This window comes from Scylla paramamosain, chromosome 6 (genome assembly GCF_035594125.1).
Source record: "Scylla paramamosain isolate STU-SP2022 chromosome 6, ASM3559412v1, whole genome shotgun sequence".
In the NCBI taxonomy this organism is placed as follows: domain Eukaryota; kingdom Metazoa; phylum Arthropoda; class Malacostraca; order Decapoda; family Portunidae; genus Scylla; species Scylla paramamosain.
The window spans coordinates 9201200-9217419 of NC_087156.1; the positions used below are offsets into that span (position 1 = coordinate 9201200).

General features: G+C 42.2%; 1 protein-coding gene across 1 annotated transcript in view; it reads right to left on the minus strand.

Annotated features, from left to right (window-relative positions):
- LOC135101289 (large ribosomal subunit protein mL40-like) overlaps window positions 1-15815 on the minus strand; it is a 29275-nt gene extending 13460 nt beyond the window's left edge. Inside the window, 2 exon segments of the mRNA XM_064004994.1 lie at window positions 725-811; window positions 15661-15815. Of these exon segments, the coding sequence (XP_063861064.1) occupies window positions 725-811; window positions 15661-15701 (128 nt within the window). The 5' untranslated portion in view covers window positions 15702-15815.
- Between the last annotated feature and the right edge of the window lie 405 nt (window positions 15816-16220).

The following is a 16220-nucleotide window of genomic DNA, read 5'->3' on the forward strand; positions in this document are numbered from 1 at the left end:
GAGAGAGAGAGAGAGAGAGAGAGAGAGAGAGAGAGAGAGAGAGAGAGAGAGAGAGAAATTCAAACTTTTGTTTCACTCTAGCTTATTTTTTAATTGTTTTTTAAACTTATTTATATATAAATAAGAAAAAGAAACAAAAAAATAAGTACCCCCCAATTTTTTTTTTCTTTTTTTAAACCTGGGTTTTTTTCCAACCCTGATCTATTATGGTGTAGCATAGGTAAACCAGGTCTATCATTTTGTTGTGTATCTAACATGGGAAAACACACCTAAACAGTCATGGGAGATTTGTGTCATCCCACAGTTAGACCAGTTTTGCCTCCACATACAAACTGCTGGATACATATTTCTCTTGAACAAGTGCATCATCAAGAGTATTGTCAGTATCTATAGCTCAAAACTAAGCCTTTTCCATGAAAACTTGGTTTTGTTCGATGTAACCAATGCCTTTTATAATCCAATAAATACAGTATCTAAGAGTCAACCTAAAAAGAAAGTTAAAAAGTACCAACTAAGCTGTACAACACATATGTACCAGCACTTACCTGTGCCCCCTTCACCTTAGTGCCAGTATTGGGTAAAAAAACTCAAGGTCTTTGAATCATTTTCAAGGTTTCTCATAATGCACATTTAATAACTCACTTGAATCAGATGATAAGCTTGACATGACTTGCCATAGATTAGTATCTGCAACCCAAAAATCAAACTTTTTGTATAAGCTCACCCAAGACCCTGTGTTAATCTGAAGAAGAGTGGTGTAGAGGCTGTTGAGATATTTCGTTGACACCACCATTGGGTTGACACACACAACCTGGAAATAAAAAGAAAAATATTTATATGTTGTTATGCTTCAACACAGCAACTACCTTCAAGCCTCGTTCATTGCTTCATTCATCATAAATGGTTACCATCATCACCGTGCTTCTCCTGCTGTTCTGAGTGTCAGGGCAGGAGGAAGCAAGGCAGCCAGGCTTCAAAGCAAGACGTGGGCGAGGCACTCATGTCACCATGTCAGTCTCTCATGCTGGCTGAAGAAGGTTCTTCCACCCTGGGTGTTGGTGACTTGACATGCCTTCCTCCTGTCAGTAACTATGTGTTGTGTAGTGCAAGGGTAACACTGGACTGTTAACTCTTAATATTATAGCACTACTGTGAGTAGGATTAAGTAATATAGTTTAAGGTGTAATTTAAGGATTGATTGTAAGATGTCATTTATACCTAAAGTTTCTTTAATGATTATTTAAGATTAGTTATCCCTCTGTTTGTTTTCACCATTTTAGTGTAACATCCACTACTCCCTTAGCTGCTATTTTCAAACTCTAACATGTGGATCATTATAATATAAACCTATGAAAGTCTGTCTTCCTCTCTCTGTCAGTTCTTGCATAAAGACAACAACTCACTGCCAACCCAACCTTAAGGCTGACATTCCACTGTGAGCTTGGTTTCTTTTAACTTTGTTTCATTTAATAAAATTTCACTATCATTCATTATCATCACTTTGAAAGATTCTATACAGGTTTGCATGTCAGCCTTGCTTATCAATGGCAGCTGTAGAAATACAGTATGCAGCTATGTAATGATGAGGATGCAGCACAGTGGAACCTCGGTTCTTGAACTTGATTCATCCCTGAATACCATTCAAAATCCAAAATGTTCGGAAACTGAAACTATTTTCCCCAAAGGAATGAATGTAAAATGGATTAATCCATTCCTGGACACCTGTCCACCCTATCTTAGCGGCTTATGACAGACGCTCTCACTGCCAAGATGGCTGCTCAGCTCAGAAATTATCTATCCAGATAGGACGTAGTGAATTAACTTAGTGACATGGAACTCATCCGAAGATAATGTTTAGACAATGCAGTCAGTCTAGTGAGGGAAGCCTCACAGAGCGACATAGAAAAGAGCAACCCACTTATTGCCAAAATGAAAGTGATCGTAATACTTAGAATCTTGCTGCTGAGAAAAGGTACTGGGAAAATGTAGTTGTGCAGTAATGATGGTGCTGTAGATCATCGAGAGTCAGGATTATTCCGGAATCATGAAAACTATTTGTTTACATTGCGGCTCTTCAATGAGAGAGAGAGAGAGAGAGAGAGAGAGAGAGAGAGAGAGAGAGAGAGAGAGAGAGAGAGAGAGAGAGAGAGAGAGAGAGAGAGAGAGAGAGAGAGAGAGAGAGAGAGAGAGAGAGAGAGAGAGAGAGAGAGAGAGAGAGAGAGAGAGAGTGCAGGTGTGGTGACACAGGTCGGCTCCGCGCCCTGGTGGGGATAACTGATCCTGTCACATTTTTTTTTTTTTTTTTTGTGGAATACTCACAAGAACCTACAGCATCCCTTCCCTCCTCCTCTCTTCCCCCTACACCATCAGCGGATCTGGTTGAGGAGCAGCAGGAGGACGGCCTGGACACCCTAACAAAGGAGGAGCTGATACAATAGGTAGGGAGCGCCCACCTCCACCTGCAAAGCGGTTCCTTTTAACTGTAGACTTTTTTTCCATTGTTTCATCTTCTTTGTTATTAAAAACATAATACTCGCTGAACTTTTCATTAATCTATAATGAACTGCGCATGCGCAGTGAATTCTTTTCAAAGTTGTTAAAAAATTGAATAAAAAAATGTTAGAGTCGATGGATCACATTGAAATCGTGCATGGTAGCAGCTAGAAAGATTATGCAGGTTCAATAAGAAGGTTTTGTCCAAATTTATATTATAAAGTAATCAAAACATTAGTCAAACATAGAGGAAATTTTTTTGTGCATAAGAAAAATCACAAGAAAAAAACCTACTTGAAAAATGAAAATTTCTTCCTACCGATCGTGTGTCACAGTCCCATCTACTTACATGACAAAAATGGTGACTATAGGACAATAAATAACCCAGTCATTACAGGAAAACCTCAAAAAAGCATGTTTTCAGGAGTGGCAAAAATAGATCAACTTTCAACAAAATACCTAAAAATCAGTAGAAACGAGGCTAGCTACCCCTAAAACTTCTCCGTTTTCTCTCTTGCTGAGTCAGAGAGAGAGCAGGATTTATAGGGGTGTCATTTATATATTGTTATATTTGTAAATCATTGCTATTAGAGGCTTTCTATGCAATGCTGAAACATTGCAAGGCTCAGCGTGTGGTGCCTATAACTTTTATCGCCTTTTTATACCCTTCCCTGTACTTTGATTTTATTTGATCAGGTTAGTGATGTAAGTGAAACATAAAAATATTGTTGAATATTTATTTATTTATTTATTTATTCATATATTTTTGGCCTTTACCAACTAGATAGTCTCACCCCTGGGATATCATGGAAGTAGCTGCGTCATCGGAAAGGGGTATATATTTTTCCTTTTTTCTTTCCAGCATAGATTTTGCTGTAGAGAAGGACAATTGTAAGCCATTGATAGAGAAATAAGCAATTCTCTCTATGGCAGCTTGCCGCGGGCGGCCATCGAGACGCCGCCCCAGCACGGTGGGAATGGGAGGGGGGGGGGAAACCGCTCTCTACCTAAGCCTAAACTTGTCAGATCCGTAATTATTGTACACCAAATGTTTTCCCTATCATGTGGGATGAATTTAAGCCAAAAAAAAAAAAAAAAAAAAATGAAAAAAATAATTTTCAATGCAATTGGAGGTGGGCGCTCCCCTTAAGAAAGGTTCGCACTTAGCTGGCCACGACAAAAAGTCAGCTGACGAACTACAGAGCCATAACCGCAGGTCTTGCCGAGAAAAGGTGTGTGCTAGTGGAGGCCATATCCATAGTGGACACCCTCCTGGCCACTCACGCCAGCGAAGACCTACAGCAGAGTTCAGTGGCTTGTTCAGCCAGACCTCACAAAATTCAGAGTGAGGTTGCATCCACCATCTCCGCAGACACACCGAAAAATACGTCTCTGTCCCCCCCACCAACCAACACCCCTCGCTCTACATCACCTGACCCGGCGCCAGAAGCAGTGGAGGAGTAAGGACAAGGAGAATCACCCCCCAATCGACCCCCACCCCTCTCTTCACATCACTCCTCGCTCGAATCAGCTGAGGAAAGAGGAGAGGCGCCGTCCTTCACTCCTCTCCCATTCTCACATAACCCCGTGCTCGTATCAGCGGAGGAAAGAGGTCAAGCGCTGTCAGTCGCTCCTCCCACATCCTTCTCTCAGCCCGGGCAGCCGACGCCACCAACAGGTGGTAATCGTCGAACAGCAACAGCTCGAACGAGGACAGACAGGTAGGAGGGCACCAAAGACCACCCAAAGAAAGAAAAGGCAAGTAACGAGACAACGCCCTCTCGGAGAGAGAGAGGCAGCACCACTACCTCAGCAGGGATTGGAGCAACATCACCAGTCCAGGCGTCCTCAGAGCAGCAGTCCACGTCACACGCCAGAGCAGCGCCCTAGGAAGGTGTGTTAATACTGCCGAAGGGCACTTCCACTCAACCTTGGACTGCAGTGTGAGGGCTGCTGACGAGAGGCAACAGGAGCTGGTGCAGGCAGTGAAGCAGAGTGGCCAGGAAACATTACTCGCACTGAGAAACTTTGCTTGGCAGCTTCAGCAGCCTGCTTCACACCAGAGGCTGGCCAAGCCCTGACTGGTAACCCCTTTAGTGCCGCCAGCTTCCCGATTCCCTTGGCCCCTTACCCCTCACCCCTATGGCTTCCAGTATGGAGCAGCTCCCCAACACTATCCAGCGATGCTATAAGCCGTCCAATAGTGAACTTAAGATAGTGTCGGCCAACGTGAGAGGCTTCCATATGAACATTGGGGAGCTCACTCACAATGTTATCATTAAGAATAATGTAGATTTAGTGTTGGTGTGTGAGACCTTTCTAGATTCCAAGGTGCCAGATAATTACGCCCGAGTTAAAGGATATTCGGCCTGGGTAAGGAAAGACCGCTCTACACAAGGCGGGAGCGTGGCCTTCTGCTACAAAGAGACGGTCAGTGCTCAGGTGGTAGAGCCTCCCACGCCCGTGCCCGGGGAACTTCAGCTACTGGCATTAAAAATAACGGACAGTAACGGGAAAGTTCTGTTGTGTGTGGGCTGCTATCGGCCTCTATCGTAGGGAACAGTGTTGCTAGACTACCTGACAGAAAATTTGGACACTCATGACAGCCAGTCAGTGTGACAGTGTGGTAGTGATTGGCGACCTGAACCAGCACACGGTGAGAGACGCTTTTAACTCCCTACTGGTGGTGCACGACATGCACTATTATGTCACCTTCCCCACGCACAGGTCTGGGTCATTCTGGACCCAGTAGTGAAGGACCTCCCTCCCCACACAGTACAGTGTTCTCCATTCGACTTTGTGGGCACCTCAGACCACGTGGCTGTCCTCACCAGGATACAATTCAGGACACCACGAGAGGAGAGCTTTACCCGCACCCTCTGGAGGTGGGAGGCCGCTGACTGGGATGCCCTCCGTGCTGCCCTGAGGACCACAGACTGGGGAGACATGCTGCGTGGCAATGCTAACCAGCAGGTGAGGCGGCTCACCCAGCTGTTCCACATCCTGCAGGCCCGCTGGGTGCTGCACTTGGACCACAAAACCAAGGCATCAGACCAACCTTGGTTTGGCCCTGCGTGCCGCACTGCCTCTGATGCCAAGCACCGAGCCTGGCGTGCTCTTAAGAGACACCCCACTGCCAGGAACAGGTTAAGGCACCGGGAGGTAACAATGCATATGAATACCATGCAAACATGGGCAGTGGAGCAGTGGAAAGCTAACCTCAAGAGTAAGCTAAGAGGAGGCCAGGTTGGTTGTAAACAGTGGTGGAGCCTTGTCAAGGACCAGCAGGGTGAGTCGCGGGGGCACTTCCATTCCTGCACTCCACCGGGCAGACGGCAGCATTGCCCACACTGCTCGTGACAAAGCGGACCTCCTGGCCAAGCACTTCGCCGAAAAGATGTGCATCCCCGACCCTGAAAGACCATCGCCGCTACTCCCTCAAATCGTGAAAGAAACACTAGAGACAGTGAACACAAGTGAAGAGGAAGTGAAAGTGATACTCGCAAACTTGGACGAGAAAAAAGTAGTGGCGCCACAGAACATTAGTCCCCGTGTACTACGACAGTGTGCTGCGGAGCTGGCGCGCCCACTCGCTTCACTCTTTAACCACTGCCTCAGCAACGCCACATGACCTGAAATGTGGAAGGTGAGTAGTGTGGTGCCTCTGCACAAGAAATATGCAAAGACAGAGGCAAAAAACTACAGACCCGTGTCCCTGCTGCCTGTGCTGAGCAAAGTGATGGAAGCTGTTGTGGCCTCAAGAGTCACACGGCACCTTGAGAGGCACCACCTGCTGAGCAACAGACAGTTTGGGTTCAGGCAGGGGAGGTCGGCAGCAGACCTGCACCTGCTTCTCTCGACGGAGTGAAGTGGGGCCCTGGACCAAGGGAAGACCACGGCTGTCGTGGCTCTTGACATCGAGGGGGCGTTCGACAAAGTGTGGCACGCAGCCCTCATCACAAAGCTCTGTGCTGTAGGCGTGGACGGGGCACTCCTCCAGCTCCTTGAGAATTACTTGAGAGACAGACATCTCAAAGTAATCATCAATGGGCGGGAATCAAAGCCACGGCCCATAAGGGCAGGTGTTCCTCAAGGGAGCTGCCTCGGCCCTTTGCTGTGGAATGTGTATGTCAATGATCTGATGCACCTCGTTCCTACCGCCGCGAAGGCGTTTGCAGATGACATAACACTATCCCACAGCTACGTACTGGAGGAAGCTGCAGCCAACCGCGACATCAACGCCACCCTGAGCCGCGTTGCAGCTTGGGGAAGGAAGTGGCAAGTAAAGTTTGCACAAAACCCAGTAGCTCACTATCAACATGACAAGTAGAGCACCGCACCTCACATTCAACGGGGAGACACTGACGCTGCGGGATGAGGTGGAGGTGCTGGGGGTCACTTACGACCGTAAGTTGAAGACAAAAAGAAGGGGAAAGGAAAAAAAGGGATGGGGAAAGGAAGGAAAAAAAGGGATGGGGGAAAGGAAAAAAAAAAGGAAGAGGAAAGGGAAAAAAAAAAAAGGACAGGTGGCAGATAGGTGAGCAGCGGCTCACACAGCTGGTAAGCTAGCCTTGTGAGGTTTAGTTTGTTATTTTAATTAAATTTCTTATTAAAATTCCAGTGTTCCCACTTAGTTCATTATGCCAGTTTTGGTTCATTATTCCGATTAAATAATCATCAAAATGTAGTGCGTTATTGCAGTTGTATGTTATAACAACTGTGTGTTGTCGTGCACCCCAATATAAAAATATATCCAATATTACTGCATCATTACATTACTGTATTACTGCATCATTACACAACAAGGGAAGAACATTAAAAAATTATGCTACTCCCAGGTCAAAATACAGTGGCAGACACATTACAATACACACAGATTTCACTATTCTTATATCTAGCTCTCCTAAAGTCCTCACACCTTTCCCATACACACTGGCCTATAGAACAATGTTCATTGTAAGACCATGAGATAAAAATAAATAAAAACAGTATTTATCAGCTGTACAAATATACAGAAGTAGTGGATGCAGTATGGTATTTTTACTAGGAATAGCACTACATTAGACAAACAATAAGATATTAGAAAATGTTTTAAGTGAGAATGTTACAAACATTCAATTAAAATGATAAATGATTAATTAATTAATCAACAGAACTTTGTTGTAATTAACATTTTTTTGCTAGATAGCAATTTTGGGTTGCTTAATCCCTTGGTAACTTATTAAAGATGTTGCACTCATGTTGACAAGTTTGAGGATGGCAGGATGGAAAATGCAGCATGGTATTTGTGATGTGGGCTCACTCTCCACCCTTATCTGCTGGTGCCACTGATTGGTTGCTCACTCCCAACTGTCTTGCCCTCTCTACATACACACAAATCACTGACAGACTCTCCATAGCTCATGTCTCTCATCTAACAAGAGACAAATAACAACAAACCATCCCCATCCTGCCACTATCACATCTGTTGACGAGAGTACATCTTTACCAGGCTACTAAGGAAGGGCTAAGCAACCAAAAATCGTGATCTAGCGAAAAAATGACTGGATATGGCAAAGTGATTAACTTAATTTCAAAAGAGAAAAGGACAATATTAAGGTATAAAGAAAATACCTTAAAGAATATAAATGCTGAATTAGCTATCACTTTTAATGAAATATATATATATATATATATATATATATATATATATATATATATATATATATATATATATATATATATATATATATATATATATACTCGTACATTATGCAGCAGTTCTGAGTGTTCCTTCTTGATTTCCAAGGATGTAATGAATAGATTTTTTTTTTATCAAAGTATGCCTTATGAGTGCATCAGTCTTCATGGAAGTTGTTCCCTTCTTGCCAGGGCAAGGTTTGGGGAAGGGAACTTCATTCTATTTCAGATCTTTGCTGGCAACAAGGATGTGAAAGATAATGGCTCTATGGCAGCCAACATGGACAGCAACCTAGTTAATCTTGATTCCTACGTGCCCCACAGAAATAGCACAGGGCTTTTCTACTTTGCTTGAGATGGCCCAGACTATTTTTGTCTTTTTTTATGTGAAAAAGGTGGACCATTATACTTCATGGGAGAAAAACAGTGCCTGAATTTTTACAATAGAACCAAACTGTATTTCAAGTACAATTATGATATTCATTATTGGTTTTATATGTTATAGACGATTTTCAGCATTAAACACATTGGAAATACTATATTTTGCCTCTTCTCTCCTCATCCCTCTACAATCTTAGTGACTTATCAGGAAGTGGGGTTTAAAGGAGGGAAACAAGAACCTGACCTAACCTAATCTAGCAAATGTATATTTCACATTAAAAAATATCAGTGCTTACCTTAGACCTGATTGGACCACAATTACAGGTCACAAGAAGAAGAATATGGATGCATTTGTAAACAGCAGACATGCATCACTTAACAAAAATTCTCTATTAATATTCTATTAATTTGTGACGAAAACATCATTAAACTAAGTTTCCCAGTACCCATCAAGGTAATCAAAAAACAATACTGCTAAATGTATAGAGTTTTATGGTCCTCTCTTAAAATAATAACAAAAGAATGCACAGATAGGCAAATTCTGAGACAAAAGTGTATCCTTGCAGTTTCATGTATCCTTGAGGTATTGAGGTGTTGTTGTCATCAAGTGATATGATCACACTATTATTGGGAAGTTGCCAGTGCTCACCATTTCAAATCTGGCAAAGGAATAGAGGTTTTACAGGGGATGGAGTTGAAAGATATTTACTGGTGATTTCACCATTGGTCTTCTTTCCATTCCTGACATTATTTTCTTTAACATAGGCAAAAAGTGTGTGACACTTTCCTGCAATATCAAATTATATGTAACCACAGCAATTCAGAGCAGCAGGGTCTGTCGTTTATTTATAATCTAAACTGGAAACTTCACATCTCATCTCAAGCTAAAACAGTTTCTATGAAGTTAGGGATTCTGAGACGTCTCCGCCAATTTTTCTCACCCTTCCAGCTGCTAACTCTGTACAGGGGCCTTATCCATCCATGTATGGAATATGCTTCACATGTCTGGGGGGGTTCCACTCACACCACTCTTCTAGACAGAGTGGAATCAAAAGCTTTTCATCTCATCAACTCCTCTCCTCTAACTGACTGTTTTCAGCCTCTTTCTCATTGCTGCTAAGTTGCATCTCTTGCTATCTTCTACCGCTATTTTCATGCTAACTGCTCTTCTGATCTTGCTAACTGCATGCCTCCCCTCCTCCTGCAGCCTCACTGCACAAGACTTTCTTCATTCTCTCACCTCTATTCTATCCACCTCTTTAATGCAAGAGTTAACCAGTATTCTCAATCATTCATTCCTTTCTCTGGTAAACTCTGGAACTCCCTGCCTGTTTCTGTATTTCCACCTTCCTATGACTTGAATTCCTTCAAAAGGGAGATTTCAAGACATTTATACTTTAATTTTTTACTACCGCTTTAAGCCCTATTTGGGGATTGGCACTTCAGTGGGCCTTTTTTTAGTAGAGAAAGATTTTGCTTGACCACGGTTTCCACTAGGAGCCTAGAATGTGTTCCCAGGTAGGAGCTGTGCTCAAGTAGAGTTGTTCTGTCTCCAGAAATAAAGAATAAGGGAAATTTATGTAATAATAGATGTAATAAAATGAGTAAAAGCTCCACCAAGGTGGACGCCATAGGCGGGAGCGGAATGTTGCCAACGGGGTCACCATTCCCAGGATTTAAGGAAGACAATGAACTACATGGAAAAATGCAAGGAAGGAAAGTGGTTTTAATGGAGGGGATGATCTGTGACCTCAGTGAAAGAGTGAAAAAAATATAAAAAAAAACATGACCTGGAAGAGGAAAACAAAGAATTGAAAACACCATGCACAGATCTAAAAACAAAATTGAAGGAAAACAATGATATTGTTAAAAAACAGGAAAATTAAGTGATAGGGATGAAAAGTGAACATCAAATCTGGAGGAAGGAAAAAGAGGAAGAAAAAGTTAACTTTACAGAAATAGTTGGAGTTATTAAGAAAGATGAAAGCAGCATTTGCTTGCATGGATGAAGAAATGATAAAAAAGTTGATGTAATATGTGATTCAACCAAAACTGGAATATGCCACAATTGTTTGGTCACCCCATAATAAAAAGGAAATAAAGAAAATAGAAAGGATCCAAAGAGCTGCAACTAAATTGGTACCAAGTTTGAGAGATTTAACCTATGAAGAAAAATTAAGGAGATTGAAGCTTCCATCATTACAGGAGAAACGAGAAAGAGGGGACCTGATTGCTATATACAGAGCTTTAAAGGGTAAGGATCAAGTTGACAAAGAAGACTTATTTGTGTGTGACTCATGAGATACAAGAGGACATGGAGTGAAATTGAGGAAAACAGCAAGTAGAAGAGATATCAAGAAATATGGTTTCCCAAATAGAGGCATAGAAATATGGAACAACTTAGAGGAAACAGTGGTGCAAGCAACAAATATTCATGAATTTAAAGTTAAGCTGGATGCTTATAGATATGGAGACAGGACAGCACAAGCATAGGTCTTTCCCTGTAAAATACAACTAGGTAAATACACACACACACACACACACACACACACACACACACACACACACACACACACACACACACACACACACAAATTTAGGTTAGGTTATGTTAGATTACTTAGGTTAGTTAGGTTAGGTTACTTTGGTTAGGTTAGTTTAGCTAGGTTAGGTTAGGATAACTAGAACATCTATAATTTTTGTTTGATAGATTAATTGATTAAGTTAGTAAACTTAATTACTCCCAATGAGCTCTAAAGCACTGTTCAGGGGGTGCTGTGAACTTATCATTAAACCCAGCTGTGACCTCACTGAACGTTTCCCTTTGCGTCTCACAACACAAGGGGCAGTCACAGCCTGTCCTCTAAAGACAACTCTCTTCCTCCACACAAAACTACAAGCACCTAATAACACACACACCCTTCACTCAAAAATTTTAAAATCATCATGGCAACTCCTACACCAGCCTCGGACTCCCCATCTGGAGAGGGGACCATAAATGTCCCCAGGTCGGACTGCCTTTCTGTCGACGACCCTAAGTGTCTTGACACCCCCCTCAACTTTTTCTTCATTAACTTCTGCAACATTCGCGGTCTAAGATCTAATTTTCAATCTGTAGAACACCACCTCTCCTCTTCTAAACCTCATCTTCTTTTCCTCACTGAAACTCAGGTGTCTGAGGCAACTGACAGTAGCCCCTTTTCTGTTCCCTCCTACTTTCTCTATCCTCATTTTCGATCCAAAGCTGGATGCTGCGTTTATGTGTGCAATGACTTAACCTGCTCTCGTGCCCACGCTCTTGAATCTTCCGAGTTTTCCACCACCTGGCTACGACTACAGAGTCATTCTCATACTAAATTTATCTGTGCTGTATACCTCTCACCTAACTCCTCTGACTATAAGAAATTCTTTGACTACTTAACTTCCAAAGTGGAGCACATTCTGACCCTCTTCCCTTTTGCAGAGATCTCCATTCTTGGAGACTTCAATGTTCACCACCAGCTTTGGCTTTCCTCTCCCTTCACTGACCATCCTGGTGAACTAGCCTACAACTTTGCTATCCTCCATGACCTAGAACAATTGGTGCAACACCCTACTCGTATTCCTGACCGTCTTGGAGATACGCCCAACATTCTTGACCTTTTCCTGACCTCTAACCCTTCTGCTTATGCTGTCACCCTTTCTTCTCCGTTGGGCTCCTCCGATCACAATCTCATATCTTTATCTTGTCCTATCACTCCAATCCCTCCTCAAGATCCCCCTAAGCAAAGGTGCCTCTGGCGTTTTGCCTCTGCTAGTTGGGGGGACCTGAGGAGGTATTTTGCTGATTTTCCTTGGAATGACTACTGCTTCCATGTCAGAGACCCGTCTTTGTGTGCCGAGTGCATAACAGAGGTGATAGTGTCTGGCAAGGAGGCGTACATTCCTCACTCTTTTTCTCATCCTAAACCTTCTAAACCTTGGTCTAACACAGCTTGTTCTCGTGCTATACATGATAGAGAGGTGGCCCACAAAAGGTACTTAAGCCTTCCATCACCAGAATCTCATGCACTTTATATTTCTGCCCGGAACCATGCCAAGTCTGTTCTCCAACTAGCCAAAAACTCCTTCATTAACAGAAAATGTCAAAATCTTTCAAGATCTAACTCCCCTCATGATTTCTGGCATCTAGCCAAAAATATCTCCAATAACTTTGCTTCTTCTTCTTTCCCTCCTCTACTTCAACCAGATGGCACCACTGCTATCACATCTATTTCTAAAGCTGAACTCTTTGCTCAAACCTTTGCTAAAAACTCTACCTTGGACGATTCTGAGCTTGTTCCTCCCTCTCCTCCACCCTCTGACTACTTCATGCCACCTATTAAAATTCTTCGCAATGATGTTTTCCATGCCCTCGCTGGCCTAAACCCTCGGAAGGCTTATGGACCTGATGGGGTCCCTCCTATTGTTCTCCGAAACTGTGCCGCCGTGCTTGCACCTTGCCTAGTCAAACTCTTTCAGCTCTGTCTGTCAACATCTACCTTTCCTTCTTGCTGGAAGTTTGCCTACATTCAACCTGTTCCTAAAAAGGGTGACTGCTCTAATCCCTCAAACTACCATCCTATTGCTTTAATTTCCTGCTTATCTAAAGTTTTTGAATCTATCCTCAACAGGAAGATTCTTAAACATCTATCACTTCACAACCTTCTATCTGATCACCAGTATGGGTTCTGTCAAGGCCGCTCTACTGGTGATCTGGCTTTCCTTACTGAGTCTTGGTCATCCTCTTTTAGAGATTTTGGTGAAACTTTTGCTGTTGCCTTGGACATATCAAAAGCCTTTGATAGAGTCTGGCACAAAGCTTTGATTTCCAAACTAGCCTCCTACGGTTTCTATCCTTCTCTCTGTAACTTCATCTCAAGTTTCCTTTCTGACCGTTCTATTGCTGCTGTGGTAGACGGTCACTGTTCTTCTCCTAAATCTATTAACAGTGGTGTTCCACAGGGTTCTGTCCTGTCACCCACTCTCTTCTTATTATTCATTAATGATCTAAACCAAACTTCTTGTCCTATCCACTCCTACGCTGATGATACCACCCTGCACTTTTCCATGTCTTTTCATAGACGTCCAACCCTTCAGGAGGTAAACATATCACGCAGGGAAGCCACAGAACGCCTGACTTCTAATCTTTCTAAAATTTCTGATTGGGGCAGAGCAAACTTGATATTGTTCAATGCCTCAAAAACTCAATTCCTCCATCTATCAACTCGACACAACCTTCCAGACAACTATCCCCTCTTCTTCAATGACACTCAACTGTCCCCCTCTTCTACACTGAACATCCTCGGTCTGTCCTTTACTTATAATCTGAACTGGAAACTTCACATCTCATATCTAGCTAAAACAGCTTCTATGAAGTTAGGTGTTCTGAGACGTCTCCACCAGTTTTTCTCACCCCCCCAGCTGCTAACTCTGTACAAGGACCTTATCCGTCCATGTATGGAGTATGCTTCACATGTCTGAGGGAGTTCCACTCATACTGGTCTTCTAGACAGGGTGGAATCAAAAGCTTTTTGTCTCATCAACTCCTCTCCTCTAACTGACTGTCTTCAGCCTCTCTCTCACCGCCGTAATGTTGCATATCTAGCTGTCTTCTACCACTATTTTCATGCCAACTGCTGTTCTGATCTTGCTAACTGCATGCCTCCCCTCCTTCCGCGGCCTCGCTGCACAAGACTTTCTTCTTTCTCTCACCCCTATTCTGTCCACCTCTCTAACGCAAGAGTTAACCAGTATTCTCAATCATTCATTCCTTTCTCTGGTAAACTCTGGAACTCCCTGCCTGCTTCTGTATTTCCACCTTCCTATGACTTGAATTCCTTCAAGAGGGAGGTTTCAAGACACTTATCCACCAATTTTTGACCACTGCTTTGACCCTTTTATGGGACTGGCATTTCAGTGGGCATTTTTTTATTATATTTTTGTTGCCCTTGGCCAGTATCCTTCCTACATAAAAAAAAAAATATATATATATATATATATATATATATATATATATATATATATATATATATATATATATATATATATATATATATATATATATATGGGACAGTTTTATCACTGGGATGATTTTTTCACTACCTGTTATAAAATCTCTAAGACGATTTTCTTGCCCGCACCGATTTTTTTGGTAAATTAATTTTTTTTTTCACCCGTCTAATAATTTCGGACGAGACTACATTTCCCTGGTAGATTTTGATGTGCTTTGAATGAATCTAGTAACCGTTTCTGTCGCAATTATCATTTTTTTATATATCCCACCCACACGCGTAAACAAGCAGAAATTCATAAACAAATAAAGACATGGTTTTATTATAGTTTAAGCCATTACACACTACGTGGTAATAACCTCCCTCATTTTGTTCTTCTCACTATTCACATAATTTCTAATGATTACACTACTTGTCGGAAATTAATAATAACGCCACAATAGGCCTGGGAATGCACAGCGCTCTCAACTTTTTCTATGTCCACAGGTAAACATAAATGGTGTATTGTTGCCTGAACTTCAGTTGTTTAATGCTTTGAATTGTGGGTAGCTGCTGGATAGGATCACTGTGTCTATAATTCCTCGGGCCAATCACGTGCTATCACCACTTAACACCACGAGTTGCACCAATAGGAAGTCTCTATAAGTACCCATAAGCTGCGCGGGCAGGTTAGGTTAGGTTAGGTTCCCCACAGGCCCCCAAGCTTGCTTGAGGGATTGGGGGCCGTGGGTAGAGATTGGAGACATTGGCTTAAACTATAAATTTACCAAAGACATTAACTAAACCTACCTTAATGGTAAATTTGATAAAAATTTATATCTAAGGAACGAACAATATGCGACGGTGAAGATACACACAACTGTGTTATATGTGACCCAAGTACTTCACGGAATTTTTTTTTTTTTTCTTTTCGTGAGACGGGTGAATATGTATAATACTTTTTTTTTTTCACAACACCGGCAACTCGGCGCCGCAACTCGTGAATTAGTATTTCAAATGAGTACAGGCGTCAGGCACTATAATGTTAACTAAATGGACAGTGTTTATGATGCAGAAAAGTGAATCCATCATCTACCTGTGGGATAAATTGAGCGTATTCCTTAGCGACTGTGCCATCCCAAGGGCAGTTTCAGGTGGCAGACCGGCGGTGTCGTTGTTGTTGTGGTTGGCTGCTCAGTAAGGTATAGCCTTTGCAACGGCACCCACTTATCCTTCTATATTTCTGAAACACTTCGAACTGCACCTCGGTTACTTTCGATAACATCTAGTTAAAGTGACACGATCTTTTTTTATAAGTGTGTTTGCGGTTCTATTGACAGATTAATTTCTAAGTACATTACTAACAGAAGAAACACTTGAGAACACGACAAATAATAATAAGTGGCCTTTAAAAATAGTCGCGGACTCGTGACAAGAGAAAGCAGTGTTTAATATGCTCATTACCTTCTAGTTATTAATTTCCTTTTCCGTAAACTCTCTCTTCCTCTAAAGTATGTATATTAGATCATTTGTTTCCTCAGCTCACCGAATATTTATAAAGTGACACCCACATTCATTCTCATTTTCTATAAGAAGGGTTTTTGTAAGTTAATCAGACTTTTTTTTTTTTTCACTATCATAATTATATCCCTTGCA